General features: G+C 39.8%; 1 protein-coding gene across 6 annotated transcripts in view; it reads left to right on the forward strand.

Annotated features, from left to right (window-relative positions):
- WDR7 (WD repeat domain 7) overlaps nucleotides 1–16,387 on the forward strand; it is a 302,241-nt gene that overhangs the window by 206,198 nt on the left and 79,656 nt on the right. For all 6 annotated transcript variants that reach the window (XM_005873636.2, XM_005873634.2, XM_005873637.2 and 3 more), the window contains one exon: nucleotides 11,394–11,580. In XM_005873636.2, coding sequence (XP_005873698.1) covers nucleotides 11,394–11,580 — 187 coding nt within the window. The remainder of the gene's footprint in view (nucleotides 1–11,393; nucleotides 11,581–16,387) is intronic.

The raw sequence follows: 16,387 nt of genomic DNA on the forward strand, positions 1-16,387 counted from the left end.
ATTTCAGAAGTGTAATACCATGTATATTTCTTTTTTGTCTTAAATGAATAGGAATTATTATCCGTGATTTTAATTGTGATCTTGGTTGCTTCTATAACTCAGATAGTCAGGAATGCACTATATTGTGGCCGTTTATCTTGAAGGGATCAGAGCATCCTTATTTGCAGAAGAGAGAGACTTGAATAGTTGGAGTGACATTTCCTTTGTCACATTGTATGTTACTTACCATATTGCTATGTATGCATTTGTTAAAAAATACATATACCCCCTAAATAATTCTTTGGAAATACGTTTGCCCTCTCTCTTTGTTTGACATTAACATTTATTCCCAAAAGATCTCTCTTTCAGCTTTTCAGGGAGTTTTGCTGTTAGCTCTCTTGTAAACAAACCCACCACCACCCTTTGGTCCCAGAATTCTCAGGGCAGGCTTAGCTGCTCCAGCAAGGCTGCTGTTTCCTGGCGAGTCCCCATTAACATAGCCACCACTCCTGGGTTAGATAATGGACTCAAAGGTTAAGAGCAGAGGATCTCAACAGCTCCAATCAGCGGGGCTTTTGCAGGGCTAATTACCTCTTTACTGCGCTGACTCTAATGTGACATGTTTATTGCCTTAACTAACAACTCATTAGCTTAGTTGATGTTTTTGTCAATATTAATTCGTTCATTTAAGCCAAGTCAAAGCTTAAACAAAGATGTCCAGACTGAGAAACGGGCAGCAGAGTGACTCTTGTTTGTTCATCTTTTTTTCCCCCCTCCTTACTCAACTTCAATAAAATAAATGTGTAGAAAGGCAAATTTAGAGTGCTTGTATTGGGAATGTTGGTATTTGTCCATCTGCCTGCATGTAACACAATTCTGAGTTTATTTTTCCTGTGGTAACTCCAGTCTCCATATCACAACTTACTATTTAGTGTCTACGAGGGGCATGTACTTCTGGTTTGGACTACACATCTGTAAAGGCTTCACATTCATCAGGTCCTTGTTCCAGTGGGATATTTTAGTGTGGTCATTAGAAAAGAGACCAAGTAATTTTTCATGTAATTTTAATCTCCACTAGACTACCTAGAAGATTACCTTGCGATTTATCTTGTAATGATTATTAACATAGTCTCTGTGGATTATTTAAAAACAAGGGGCAATAATGAAGATATCATGAAACATTTGTGTTTTTTGCCATAACAGTAATGCTATTTCTTAGAGAATGTCATTGTTTTGATTTCATGCATTTTTAAATAATAATGAAATTCTAAAAGCGCTAGAGTAGTGCAAATCCATGAAATAACTGATTGTGAGCCTTCTGATTGCGTGGTGAGTCGGTTACTGTGGAGAGTTCCATTTGCATCCTCAGAACCCTGGAATCTGTTTGGCAGGTCCTCTCGCAGCATGCCGCCTGGTCTACAGAAAGGGTGCAGATGCATTCCTGGTCAGACAGAGTGAAGCTGCAGGCTTAGGGGAGTTCATCCCTGGAGCCAGTCTCTGCTTTGAAGGCCAGGGACTCCCTCTGATTGGTTGGTTCCTGGAGGTGATCAGCCCAGAGAAGGCTGATGGAGGCCATGCACAGGACATGGAATACTACTGTATTCATGTTCAGTGAGCAATACCTAATGTGTCAGATACTCATTTATCTTATTTCTCATCCTATAGCTATAGGTAACATGGATGCTAACTTCTCAGTAGTCATAAGAAATCAAAGTATAATTGTGTCCATTCTATAACCAATATTCTGACTACCTTTACATTCCCTCCTTTCCTTGGCGACCATTCTTCCCTGAGTCTGTTCCACAGGCTCTCCTGGCTTTCATTTCCACTGAAACCTTTCAGTTAGGTGACAGTGCCTTAGGCATGACCAGACCCAGTAAGCTAGTCTCAGCCCTGGTCTCTGTCTCCTGCCAGGGCATGATTCCAGCTGTGTGGGAACTTGACACTTCCCTTCCCTTGCTTTCCGTGACATTGTCCTCTCCTGGTTCTCTCGTCTCATTAGCCACTTGTTCTCACTGTTGGCGTTCCTCTTCTTTCCAGCCAGGAGGTTCTGCTGCACCTGCACTCATTCCCGAGGCATCGCTCAGTCCCATGGCATCGCTCAGTCCCATGGCATCACAACCATCTGCACTCAGGCGACTGCACACGCCCCTTTCATTTCACTCAGATCTCTGTTCAAATGTCACCTTCCACAGAGTCCTTCCCTCTTACCACTTGTGACACTTACTCTGCTTTATTTTTCTTCACAGGACTTAGAACTACCTGCCGTATATGTGTGTTCATTTGGTTTTTATGTCCCAACTAGAATATAAGCTTCATGAGACAGACTTTGTCATCCTGCACTTAAAGCAGTGCCTATTACGGAGCTGATACTATAGTAACTATCGAATGAATTAAAGGGTCACTCAGCCAATAGGTGCTAGAGCTGGAATTTAAACCCTTGTTCTCTTATCTCCTTCCCTCCCCCCTCCTGCTTATGTCGTTCAATAACCCCACACCTTTTGGGAACAGGAAATAAAAGTGTTTGGACCACTCACTAAAGATTTGGTAGATTTTAAGTTTTTTTTACTTCTTTGATATCATGAACTTCTTGTTATTTTACTTCTTTATTGTTGCCCCCCCCCGCCAGATTGTCTAACAATCAGCCCTTGTTATCAACCACAGTCTATTTTAGTCTGCCACCTGAAATACATTAATTACTCAAAGCAAGATGATTAAGTGTCACCCTATATCAAAACCTGGTTAATTTATAACTCAAAATAGAGCAGAAAAAATACTTTGAATCAGGGAGCTTTTGAATTCTATATGCTTCTGATTATAGGACAAGAAACAGCTAATTACTTTGAATTAGAACTGTTTTGATTAACCTAATATTAGATAATGAGTTTTAAAATATCTTTATCAAATGAATTTTCTAATTTAACAAAGTTATATTATGCTTTTTATTAAAAGAAATCATGACTTGCTTTTAATGCCATGCAGGATGTTAAAAGTTTAAAATTGGTTTTTAATAACTGCATTAGTGCAAAGCATCTAGTTGTAGAAATGTTTGTTAATTATTCCATATCCATGAACAATGCACTCTACATTGGAATTATTTTTAATCAAATCAGGTACCTGTATAAAGCAAAGGAATGGAATTCTAGACAGCACTCTGCCAGGCTTGCTCTTTGACAGCTAATTCTTTGAATTAGGACTGTTTTGATTAACCTAATATTAGATTAATGAGTTTTAAAATATCTTTATCAAATGAATTTTCTAATTTAACAAAGTTATATTATGCTTTTTATTAAAAGAAATGATGACTTGCTTTTAATGCCATGCAGGATGTTAAAAGTTTAAAATTGGTTTTTAATAACTGCATTAGTGCAAAGCATCTAGTTGTAGAAATGTTTGTTAATTATTCCATATCCATAAACAATGCACTCTACATTGGAATTATTTTTAATCAAATCAGGTACCTGTATAAAGCAAAGGAATGGAATTCTAGACAGCACTCTGCCAGGCTTGCTCTTTGATGGACATTAGCAAATGGAAAAAGGCTTCATTCTCTTGGTTACACTTTGAAATAAGTGGCCAATCATTATTAATTCATTTGCACTCATTGTAATGGCATAAATCATCATAAATTCGTTTCGTCTAAAGTGCATATGATATATTCTCCCACAGGAATTTCCTTGTAATTGAGCTATTAATTAATGTATTTTTTAATATGACCTTTTCCCTTCTCTACTATTCAGAGCCAAGGATGGTTAGTGGCCATTTCTTCATTCATAATTTTATTTTAAGTTTGAGAAACAAGTTTGTCTTAACTACACCTGTAGACTGGCCTAGGCTGCACCAAAGCCCAAGAAAATGCCCTCCGCAGCCCAGTTCCCTGTCCCCGTTGAATGCACTGTTTGTTCTGTAGTTTCCTCCTTCAGCCGCTTCAGTGACCAATGCTGCTTCCTTCCTCACAGCTGGTTAGAGAAATTGCCTGTGAGGTAACCAAGGGTTCCTGTGAGGTCTTCATGCGTCTAGCAAAGCATCATGGGAGGGAAAACTCACCCCCCTTCCACCCCCCAAAAAAGAAAAGGAAATGAAAATTACAAATGGAGAGCTCGAGAAAAATGTTACAATGTCATTGATTTTTTTAATAACTTTTTAAAGTGAACTTTTCTTAATTAGTGCTATTTCTACACAGTTGGGTAAAAAAAATACCCGATTCATGTTCATATCATGATCATATCATTTTAGTAGTATCTGTGATTCTATGGAAAATAAAAGTTTGAATTCGTTTAAAAGGTGTTCTGTTTAGTGGACATAATTGCAGTTGACTCTGAGTGTGTGTTTTCAGTGAGTAAAAGAAGTCTAAAAGTGTTATTTTTTTAATCAAATGAATGACGCTGAAAATAATATCTGATACTCAGACTAGAAATATATAACTATAGTTCTTTATAGTTGACAGTGTTTTCATATCATAGGCATTTAATAAATGTAGCTGTGTTAATAAAGTAGCTTGTGATAAGGATAAATAAATACTCCAAAAAACAAATTATGACCTAAGTAATAGCAGTTGTGTATGTGTGTGTGTGTGGTGGGGGTGGGGAGAATGTTAGTGTAAAGGCTTGTATATTAATCTTTTAAAAGAGCTGGTCATTATAACCAGCCAGATACTACAAAAATTTTAAAAAATAATGTTTTTTATTGGTCAGTTTATGATTGGACAACATTTCATCTTAACAGAGCAAAGCAACAAGTGAGTCACAGTGTAATACTCTCAGCTTTTTGACCACTATTTATACAGGCTTTATTTTGTTGTCTCTGTCTCAACCCTCTTCTCATCTTTTGCATTTTGCTGTCACAGCAAAGAGTAAATATTTTCTTGCAGCTTTGCTCTTTTGTAGCACTTTTTTAAAAACAGTAAGACTGAAGTCGGAACACACACACAAAGCTGGAGGTAAAATAGCACTAAAATATGAGCTATTGTTATCACTCTTGACTGCATGACAACAGAATTAGTCTCTCAGCTGCCAGAGGGTCGCAGTTAATTGTGATTTATCCAAGGCTGGATGTTTGTGCTTTCTGCTTTTTAAAAGGTTTGGTTGTGATTTGTTTTCCAGTGTTTGGAGGCTGTCTGCATTTTGGTAGTTCATTTGGACACTTGACTAGATTACGGGGGAGGTGGTGATGGAGTGCCTGCTGCTCGCTGAGTTCCTACTCCAAAGCTGCCGCAGTATTTGTGCCACTCAGCTACCTTACAGTTAAGAAAGACCAGTTTGGGAACTTGACCTTGAATATGGTCCCAGGTTGACTTGAATAATGCTGAACTTCACCCTGCAACAAGCTGAGTTAGGAGCCTCTTGGCAGTCTCAGTTAAGAGCCAGTGACCAGTAGGAGGACTTATTAGTTGTAATAATTATAGTGGGAGAAGGTACCTTTATAGTTTCTTGGGACAGTAGTGTATTATAAATAGCACTGTTTCCAAGGTTTTCAATATCATAGGCCAGTAAAATTTCCAAATATAAAATGTGAGGGTATTTAGCAATGTTTTAAATTTTTTTATTCTGCTGAGTACAAACATTAAAAAATACTACTCTCTTCATCATTTTTTTTCCTCTTCATCATTTTATTTAAAAAATCTTTTATTCACCACAATGTAGTAAGAATATAACCTTAGAAAGCACTCCTTTAAGTTGAAAAAGTTTAGCTTTATGAAAAGGATTTATTAACACATTGTTTATATTTTACCATTTCACCATAGAGCCACGGGCAAAGTATATGGCAGACTCTTGGAAATTTCTGATCTGTGTATAATTTTGTTGACTGTGCTGGGTACAGTATAAAGTAATTTTTAGTATTTGCCAAAGCAACAGTATGTACTGATACTTACTGAAAAATAAGCCACTGTGCTAAGCCTATGACAAACATTAAAGTTTTTGTTTTGTTTTTTAATTTTCATATGTCGCAGCAAACTTACTCAGTTAGCAGACAGGAAAAGGTAATAAAATAAAATGAAAATAGGTGAATAAAATTCACTTTAGACAGTAGAACAAAGTTCAAGAGATGCTTTATTGTTTTTTGTTAAATGTATGGATAATAATTGCTATATTAATAAGAATTTCATTCTAAGGTAAGCGGGAAAATGTGGCAGAAATTTCTAACTACCTATGCAGTACCATTCTGTTTTGGCCCAGCCAGTGTGGCTCACTGATTGAGTATCCACCTATGAACCAGGAGGTTACGGTTCAATTTGCTGTCAGGGCACATGCCTTGGTTGTAGGCTAGATCCCTAGTTGGGAGGCATGTAGGAGGCAGCCAAACAATGATTTTCTCTCATCATTGATGTTTCTGTCTCTCGTTCCCTCTCCCTTCCTCTCTGAAATCAATAATAATATATTTGAAAAAAGAGAAAGAAAATGAGCAATGATTCTTAAAAACAAAAACAAAAAACCCCCACTCAGTTTTGTTAAAGATAGCTGTGTGCCCAGCTCACAAACTACATTTCCCATCTTTCCTTGAAACGAGGGTAATTATTGTGTGATATAATTCTGGCCAGTGAAATGTAATCAGACTTTAAAAGGGGGCTTGACTTACCTGGCACATGTTTTTTGCCCTTCATCCTTTTACTTCTTCCTGCCCGTAAGGAAGATGCAGTGCTGGGTGGACAATAAGGAAGATGCAGACCATGATTCAACTAAGTTACAACCAAGATAATCAGAGGAACTTAGTATGGCTATATTTAGCTGTTGAACAAGGTACAGCAACCTTCTCATTGTATGAGAAAAGATAAAACCTATAATTTATTTAATCTGTTTTGTAGAGACACTGATAACAGCAGCTTCATGTATTTTGTAATTCAGAGGGAGGAAGAGATTAATCATAAAGTATATAAGTTTTGAATCCATAGCTGGGTAGTGTCATGAATAAAATATTGCCTCTTACCTACTATGGTTCTCAGTTATTTCATCCAAAGCATAGGAATAGATCAGGTTTTCCCAAAGCCCTTTTAACTAGAAAATTCTGTGATTCTAATTAATCCATTTGTCTGGGGATGAGAGATCACAATTAAAAGGCAATAGGGCTTGCCCTCTTCTAGTCACAAGATAGTCTAAACATTGATTTCTAAAATGAAAATCTGATCATACTCCTTTTTGGATTAAAACTTTCCAGTGGTTCCCATTGTCACCAGAATAAACAGACTCTTCGCATGGCACAGATGGCCTTTGTGATCAGGCTCTAAGAACCTGTCCTGCCTCATGTCTCACCGCTACATTCCATCCACCTTGCGCTCCTTCCCCCTTGCCATTGCCGAAATCCCTTCCCTCCCCCAACAACATTTTCAGCCATGTTGAACTTTGCATAATCCCTTGATCCTGCTATATTCTTGCTCATCACCTGGTCTTTAGGCATGCTATTCTCTCTGCCTGGAGTGGTTTCTTTCCCTACTCTTCCTTTCTGAGTGGCTAATTCCTACCTATGCATTAGGTTTTGGTATAGAAGTCACCTTTCCCGGAAGCCTTTTCAAATCCCCGAGATGGGGTTCAGTGCCTCGGTTAAGTTCTGTGAATACTGCCACAGGAGAGTTTTTATGAAGGAGTTAGTTATGATGGCGGATCGTTGCCCATGTGCTTACTCTGAGGCACTATGGAATACTGCAGTGGGGCATTTATGTAAAATAAGTCAATTTGTATTTCTGTGCAAATGTAGAGTCTATCCTGTACATGTTAAAATACAACCTTTATTGGGTACCAAACACTTAAGAAAATTCTGACGGGTAAAGTTCAAATTCACAAAATTCTAGTCATGAGACTTTTTCTTAATACTGCCACTGGAGAGTTTTTATGAAGGAGTTAGTTATGATGGCAGATCGTTGCCCACGTGCTTACTCAGTGAGTCACTATGGGATACTGAAGGGGGGCATTTATGTAAAATAAGTCAATTTGTATTTCTGTGCAAATGTAGAGTCTATCCTGTACATGTTAAAATACAACCTTTATTGGGTACCAAACACTTAAGAAAATTCTGACAGGTAAAGTTCAAATTCACAAAATTCTAGTCATGAGACTTTTTCTATCAATAGGAAAGGTACTGTCATCTTAATTTTAGCTTTTTTATCACCATGGTCCATTTTGCAGAACACCTACATTATTTGGAATTGTAAGTTAAATCAACCCTAAATTTGAGAATATAAGTTGAGGAAAGCATACATTTATCTATCCCTTTTTATTATCATACCATTTTTTAAAGGTTGGTTCCTTGGTGTCAGCAAGAAGAATATGTGATTAGGAAGTTTGAAGTCTTAGGCATCCTAGATTGTTTTTTCAGAACATAAGTGTCATTAATGCTGGTAGCATTAAAGTCGTAAGGATCCTATTCATCAACAAGGCTGGAAACCAAAGTTTTAACTTGTAAATCCTCTTATCTTTTATTATTTATATGTCTTGTTTGGAATAAGTTGTCAGAGACAGATGTGGAATTTTATTTTATTTTTTAAAATATTTTTATTGATTTCAGAGAGGAAGAAAGAGGGAGAGAGAGATAGAAACATCAATGATGAGAGAGAATAATTGATTGGCTGCCTCCTGCACACCCCCCACTGGGGATAGAGTTAAACAGGCCATTTTTCTCTCTGCTTCTCTCGATGCCCCACCCTGGCCTGCTAGAGCTGAGGGGATCTGTGCCCTGTGTTACCAGAGACTTGGAGGAGAGCTAAAGAGGGAGAGATGCTGGAGGAGACGTTTGTTTGCGAGAAGTGATTTAGGGGGAGGGGTGACGGGCCACAGGGAACCTGCATTTCCTGCTGGGCTGGGCATCCTCGCTCTGAGGGGGGGAGGGTCACCCTTTGCTGTGGCCATACAGGGCCAGGGGTCTTTCAGAGAACCCTTACTGTTTTCCCTTCTCTGTCATTTCATCGGAGGGCAAGTGATCACATCCCCTAGGCTGGGCTTCCAACTTTGTCAGGAAAATGATGGAAAATAGCAAGAAATCGGCCACTTATTGTTTATTATTGCTCACCAGAAAAGAAATTGTCAGAGTGGTGAGGAAGCTGCCTCTAGAGTTCTCACCGCAGAAAAACCAGCCAGGTCCCTCTATTGCCAGAGTGCTCTCCCCTGTCACGAATACAGAACAGAACGGGGAGAGGGCAGTTAAGGAAAATGATGATTGAAATGCTATAAAACATGGTACTCAGGGAACTTCACTTCCCCTTTGCAATATCACTTACCCAGGATACACCTCCAGGGAGCCCTAGCCCTTAGATTGGAAGCCATCTCCGCGGTGTTTCGGGGCGTCCACAGGGAACAGCGGGGGAGGTTTGTCTGCAGCCCCTAGTAGTAAAGAAGACACAGAAAGTGGTAGACTTGTGGACATTTTGAAGTATTATTCTGACAAGCTGGGGCAGGGAGCTGCATTAGAAATGTGCATGCCGTAAAGGCAGACCTATCTTCCCGTTTAGGTCCATAATGTGTGCGAAGCTCTGTGCTTGGTGTTTGGGGAGACACAAAGTTATATGAAACACAGTCCTACCCTCAAGGCACCTGCTGAGGAAAAGGGAAGTGCGCAGAAATGCTTGCATTTAAAAACATCCTGTGGTACAGGGCACACAAGTGCTGGCAGACAATGGAGAACAATAGACCACCCTTTTAAAGGAGTGTATATTCTTGTGATCCACAAAACTTGAAGCTTTCCATACATTTACATGGCTAAGTGTGAGAGTAAAATTTACAAATGCATGCATGAATGAAGTATGAGTCGGGGGATGGTTTCTCAAGGAGGCTTTCCCTATATAGGTATCTTTTTTGTTTACTGCAGGCAGTGTTAGACCAAGGGCCATGGCCTCCTGAGATATTTTCTGCAGAATTTGGTAGATAAGTATATGTATGTAGTTGCCTGAGGAAAGGACCAATGGCTTTCAACAGATTCTTGAAGGGTCTGTACAGAGAAGAAGCTCAGATCCGCTAACTTACAGACTGCAGCCACGGACGCTTGTCCTGGCTCTGCAATGCCCTTTCCCTCTCTTCGCTTCCTTTTCAACCATTCTCACTCAGCAGTCGGCCATAACATAAGTGTTTGTCGTTGTTGAATGCACTGAAGTTTATATGCCACGTTCCTACTTTTGAAGACAAACCAGCTCAACATGTTTTTCATACTAAGCCCTGACTGCCACTTATGGCAACATTCATTTCACACTCAGATGCTTCATAAGAGTTAACTATAATTATCCCCATTTTACAGGCAGGAAAACTGAGGCTCACTGAGTCCCATCCTAAGCCTGCCCCCTAATAAGTTATGAAACTGTGGTTAATCCTCTGTCTTAAATCTGAAGCCTGTGCTCCCCTACCCAGTCTACTATTGGATGATTTATAAACTGTTTTTGTCTCTTTCTCTCAAAGAACAAACACACCAAAAAAAAAAAAAAACTCTTCTAAATTGCAGTTTGCTCTTCACAGTCTCTCATGCTTTTCTTTTTTAAATGTCAGAATGCCTTTTGAAGGAGAAGGGCTTCTGCAGCTTAAGTGCCACTGGGCGCATGTGTACAAACTGTCAGCATTGTCTTCACCAGAAAGTAGGACATGTTAATTAAAATCTAGATCATTTCAACAGATTTAGACATCATATGAGCTGTATTTGTTTTTTATTATTATTATTATTCATTTCAGAGAGGAATGGAGAGGGAGAGAGCTAGAAACATCAATGATGAGAGAGAATCATTGATCAGCTGCCTCCTGCACATCTTCTACTGGGGATCGAGCCCGAAACCCGGGCATGTGCCCTGACCGGGAATCGAACCGTGACCTCCTGGTTTATAGGTCAATGCTCATCCACTGAGCCACACTGGCTGGGCAAGCTGCATTTAATTTAACCAACTGCATGAAGAATTTCCTGCACACCTGACACCCTCATACTCAATAACACCAGGAAGTGCAGGAGGTACACACTTAGGAGGGAACACTTTTTCACGCTACATGCTCTGCCTTCTCCATCCCTCACCCTGTGGGTGAACATTGTTTGTAATGAGAGGTGTCACGGTGGGAAGTGTTTGACATGTGAATTCTGTTAGATGCAGAAGAAAGGTGAAGAAACCCCATAGTCTATCATTTGAAGCCATCTGCATCTTGCAAAATGCTTAATAGGGAGAAACATTGGAAATTTAGGATCACTGATTGGTTTTGAAGTTGTGTATACTTATTTATATGTACTTTTTATGAAATTAAAACACTTCAGAATATGGTATGAAATATTGTCACCTACATAATGCTCAGTCACATACTAAACTCAAGATCTCTCATAATCTATCTCTCTGTTCAAAACCCTTTTTCGGTTAAAGAAAAGAAAGAAATCCAAAGTGGTTTACATTTTGAAAATATGCTTGAAAGAAAACATCACAAAAGTAATATTACTTTATTGCTCTGCCTTTTATTTTGTAATTTTAGGCAAAGCACTGACGTTTCTTCTGCTCCAGCCGCCGAGCCCCAAGCTTCCTCCGCACAGTACCATCCGGAGAACAGCCATCGATCTGATTGGACGCGGGTTCACCGTGTGGGAGCCTTACATGGATGTGTCTGCCGTCCTCATGGGGCTGCTGGAACTCTGTGCTGACGCTGAGAAGCAGCTGGCCAAGTACGTGCTCCGTTCCAGTTAATGCGATTGGTTTTTGTTGCCAGCGATTACCCTTTATAAATTGTGTGTTTTCTCAATATGTGAAATTTTGGATGTGGACAATGAAAGGGAAGTTTGTTCCTGTAATTTTAACACCATTGGGATTTAGCATTGAGCCCATGAATGATCAGTCAGTAACAATTTTAAAATTGTTTATTGTGATTGTTAGCTAATGATAGTATAAACATCATTTATAAGGAAAACTGTATTTCCCAAATTGCTTTACTAATAGAATGTGTGACCAGATAGTTTGGGGCATTATTTCTTTGTACTCATTTTGATTTTTAAATCGCCTTTATTGAGGTTTTACTTGCACACAGTAAAAGACCAGTCATAGGAGGTTGCAATGATCTAGGGAGCAATGATGACAGTAATGGAGTAGGAAGATGAGCTGAGGGACTTGCTAAAATGAACTAAATGGAAACACTTGGTCAGGAATGGCTAGGAGTGTGGGTCGGGGGGTGGGTGGGAGAGGGTAGTGTTGACTTGAGAATTCAGCCTCCTGATTCCTGGAGGAAGCCCCCCCCCCTTTTTTTGGTGATATAATGCTCATAACATTAAACTTGCCACTATAGTCATCTTAAAGCAATGATTCTGTGACATTAAGTGCATTCACAAGGTTATGCAGCCATCACTGCTCTAAGTTCCCATAGTAGTTGCTCCAAATGGAAACTCCGTATCCATTAAGCAACCACTCCCTATTCTCCCCACTCCCACCCCCACCCAGTCCTTGGCAGTCACTAATGTTTTCTATCTATGAATGTGCCTATTCTGAAAATTTCATTTAAGTGCAATTATGCAATATGTGGCCTTTTGTGTCTGGCTTCTTTCACTTAGCATCTTTCCAAGGTTCATTCATGTTGTAGCATGTATTAATAACTTCCTTTCTATAGTTGGATAATATTCCATTTAATGGATGTACCACATTTTGTTTTTATCCACTTATCTGTAGATGGACATTTGGGTTGTTTCTACCTTTTGCCTATTGTAAACAATGATGCTATGAACATTCATGCACAGGTATTGGTTTGAATACCTATTTTCAATGGAATTGTTGAGTCATATGGTAATTCTATGTTTAAATTATTATTGAGGAACCACTATTTCCCACAGTGGCTCCACCGTTTTTGCATTCCTACCAGCTATGCACAAGCGTTCCATTTTCTCTGCATCCTCACCAGCACTTCTTTCTGTTTGTGAGTGTGAATGCCTAGTGGTAGGAATTCTGGAACTGTCCCATGATGTCCCTCTTAGTGTAAATCTGATCACCTCTTTGATCTTCTCAATGATTGGAGTTTCATTCTTATCATGGTTAATCTTTAACAAAAACCTCGGGTTCTCTGCCCTTTTATTCTTGGTTGCCTTTCTCAGACCCCAAGTTCTCTTCTGTTCCAGCATGCTTGGGACTGTAGTCTTTCTGACACTGCTCTGGGCTCAGAAAGTGGGGACCAGACAAACAAGTGAAGCCTAGACTTGAAGGCTTGACTTTGTCTACAGACCGGACATGCCCAGCCCCAAATCCCAGGACTGATTGGTAGGAGGCAGGTATTTATTTCAAACATAGGCAGCTGTCCTCCCTATCACCTCATAGCTCCATGCTCCCCAACTTCACCTGGGTGCCTCCCTGGCTGTATGCCCTTCAGCAAATTACTTCATCTCTTCTCTCAGTTCCAACTATACTTGGGGCTAATTAAAGTACCTACTTCAGAAGGTTGCTATGAAACAAGTTTATATTTGCAAAGTGCTTAGAAGAGTATTAGCTAAAAGATGAAATGCTACCTACCTGGTGGTAGTGCAGGGTCATTGTCCTGGTGCTCAGCAAATCAGGTCCTGCCCATTTCTAGAATGAACATTTCGACATAGTGGGAGCCAGCATAGTTTATGGATACTGAAGGTCGGAAGGTTCTCGACTGACTTTAAGGATTAGGAGGAAATATGAGCCCTCTTGAGTTTGTGGCCATAGTAAGAGGCAGCTGGCCTTTGAGCAAAGCACCAGAACGTGTTTCCAGCCTTTGCCCTTCCCTGGCTGTGGGTGCCATGCACACCCTCCAAAGAGCCCCGTGCTGGCTGCTGACCACAGCTCCCTGGGTGTCCTAGGAAGCCTTTCACACCTTTTGATTGTCTAAAATTTTACTTTGATTTAATATTTTTGATTATTTTCAAATCGGAACTAAACACAATTTCAAGAGTATCCACTCTTATTTTGTTGCCTAGGAAGAGAAGTGGTAGGCCTTTCTTTATTTTAGGTTTTGTATTTAATATTTTATTTTTGGATACATTTACATGAAACTTTTATCAGCAAACATAAAGATGCACTTATGTTTTATCTACATGTAGTATGTCTACAGACACAAATACTATAGTTTTCCGGTAAGTAATTTACACCTTGCTATTATATCCTTTTCTGTCATGAAGATTAGTATGACTCTATACACCGCTCCGAATAAATGAATGCATCAGCATTTAGCCTTGAGGAGTTCAATGTAATTTTCATCGTGATAAATTGCATAATAAGCAAGAAAATGTTTGCTTATTAATCTGAAACAAGATTTAGATTGAAAATGGCCTTTTCCACCCATGACGCACTTGGCACAGGCTGCAGGAGGACTGAGGGGAGAAAGGGGGTTATGGGAGCACCTCATGCTCACAGTCTCCTCTGCCGCCCCTATGTACCTGCCTCACTGTGGACATGATTCCCGTGCTCAGCTGCCTGCTCGCGGCGGCAGTGTCAAGTTCGCTTCATTAAGAAGCGTTTGCTTTGTAAAATTTCAGTTGGTGTTTATTGACAAAGAAAGCACAGGCAGTGGTTTCCTCTTTCTTCCCATTCTTGTGAGTTGATGAGGGATGGGGTTTGGGGGGAGGGGCCTGCTACCTAGTCTGGGGAGTGCATCTTATAGCAGTTTCCTTCTTCCTTCCTCTCCTGCATATGGATTCCTCTATCAGAGATGACTCCCGGGAGGTCTGCAAAAACTGTATATGGCTCAAGATGAATAGGGGGTTTTCCAGAATGATCAAATGCCTTTATTTTAGAAACGTGACTTCGAATTTTCCATCTTTGGAATCAAAATCTCACCAGTTATTTTCTAATGTTTTCAAATATTTTGCACAATTTTAAACTATGTTTATTAACTAGCAGCTAATGTGTGGAAGGAACAGTGTTAGATAGTATACGTACATTGTTGTAAAGTTTCAGACAACAAAGACCCTGTCTCCAAGGCACTTGCAGTCTTACAAGACCCGCCTGGACACAGCACGATATGAAAGGAGGACGAGAGGAAGGGGTCTGACGGTCAGAGCATGAGGAGAGACGGACAGCGGGGTGATCAGAGAGTGTGCACAGAGAGCTTCCTGTGGGTGCTTATGAGGAGAGGAGGGGAAGGACAAGGACGTGCCAGTGGACAGAGATGGGACAGCACAGGTGTGCCTGGGAGATGCCGAGTAGTGAAAGTAAATGTTGCTTTTAACAAATTTTATCTGCTTCTGGCAGAACTTAAACTGTGGCATGCTTCTGTCTAAACTCTAGCATGATTTCCTTCCTAGTTACCTCTGGGGAGTAGAATTAGGGTGAAAGGGAACATTGGTTTTGCCTTTTACTTTATAAAAAGTGTTAGTGAGTTTCTTCCTTGCTTTAGCACCTGCCACAAGTTCTGTGCTACACAGTCCACAAGTGTTCCCATCTGAATAGAGGGAAGCTCAAGAAATAGGCATTATCATCCCCATTTCGCAGATGAGAAAAATATGAATCTTCTCTCTTCTTGTCCACAGTAAAATGCTGGAGTTCAAACTCAGGTCTCCCTGACTCTAAAAACCATGCTTTTACCAGGGTGCCACCTAGCATTCAAAATCTAATACCCACACCTTGGCTGGTGTGGCTCAGTTGGTTGGGCATTGTCCTGTGCACCAAAAGGTTGCTGGTTCGATTCCCAGTAGGGCACATGCTCAAGTTGTAGGTTCAATCCCATGGTGGGGACATACAGGAGGCAGCCGATCAATGTTGTGCTCTCACAATGGTTTCTCTGTTCTCCCTTCCTCTCTCTCTAAAAATCAATAAACTGTTCTTAAACAACAACAAAATCTAACACCCACAGAATTACAGACCAACCGAGTAGTAAATTAAAAGCAACCTAATAAAAGGATGTAGAGTGGTCAGCTCAGTGTACTTTTCAGATTTTTAAGGTATAGTTAATGAAATTATCTTCATTGAGAATTTTGTGCCTTCTAGAAGTTAAAAGCCTATTTAAATATGAGATAAGCTTCTTGACTGCTTTGGCTATGTGTTATGCCAAATATTGCATAGCTAATGTATAAGAATAAATATTCTCATTTATTCATAACTATCAAGTGATTTACATGCAATAAACATTTTAATAATGTCACAGAATTTTAGAGATGAAAATCTTCCTCAACAACATGTTACCCAGTACCCTCAATATGCTATTAATTAAAAATAAGGTTTAGAGAGATTAAGCAACTTGTCTGAGGCCACAGTGGTACTCTAAGAGCTATGACGATGACCTGGGTCTCCCGACTCCCACTTTGCTGTGCCCATACCATATAATTATGCCACCCTTTCTATGGCAACTGACCCATTGGCAGAAGCAGATGGGAGGGATTTTTTAAGTGAATGATTATGGGGCAGCTCATTCATGATGCACTGTTTAATTCAAAACGGAGGCTGCACTTCATCAAAAGCATAGGTTGAGTCACCCTAGCTAGCTGTGGGGAAAATAGAAAAATGTACTATTATATTTCTTACAAATATAATACT

This window comes from Myotis brandtii, unplaced genomic scaffold (assembly GCF_000412655.1).
Source record: "Myotis brandtii unplaced genomic scaffold, ASM41265v1 scaffold416, whole genome shotgun sequence".
In the NCBI taxonomy this organism is placed as follows: Eukaryota; Metazoa; Chordata; class Mammalia; order Chiroptera; family Vespertilionidae; genus Myotis; species Myotis brandtii.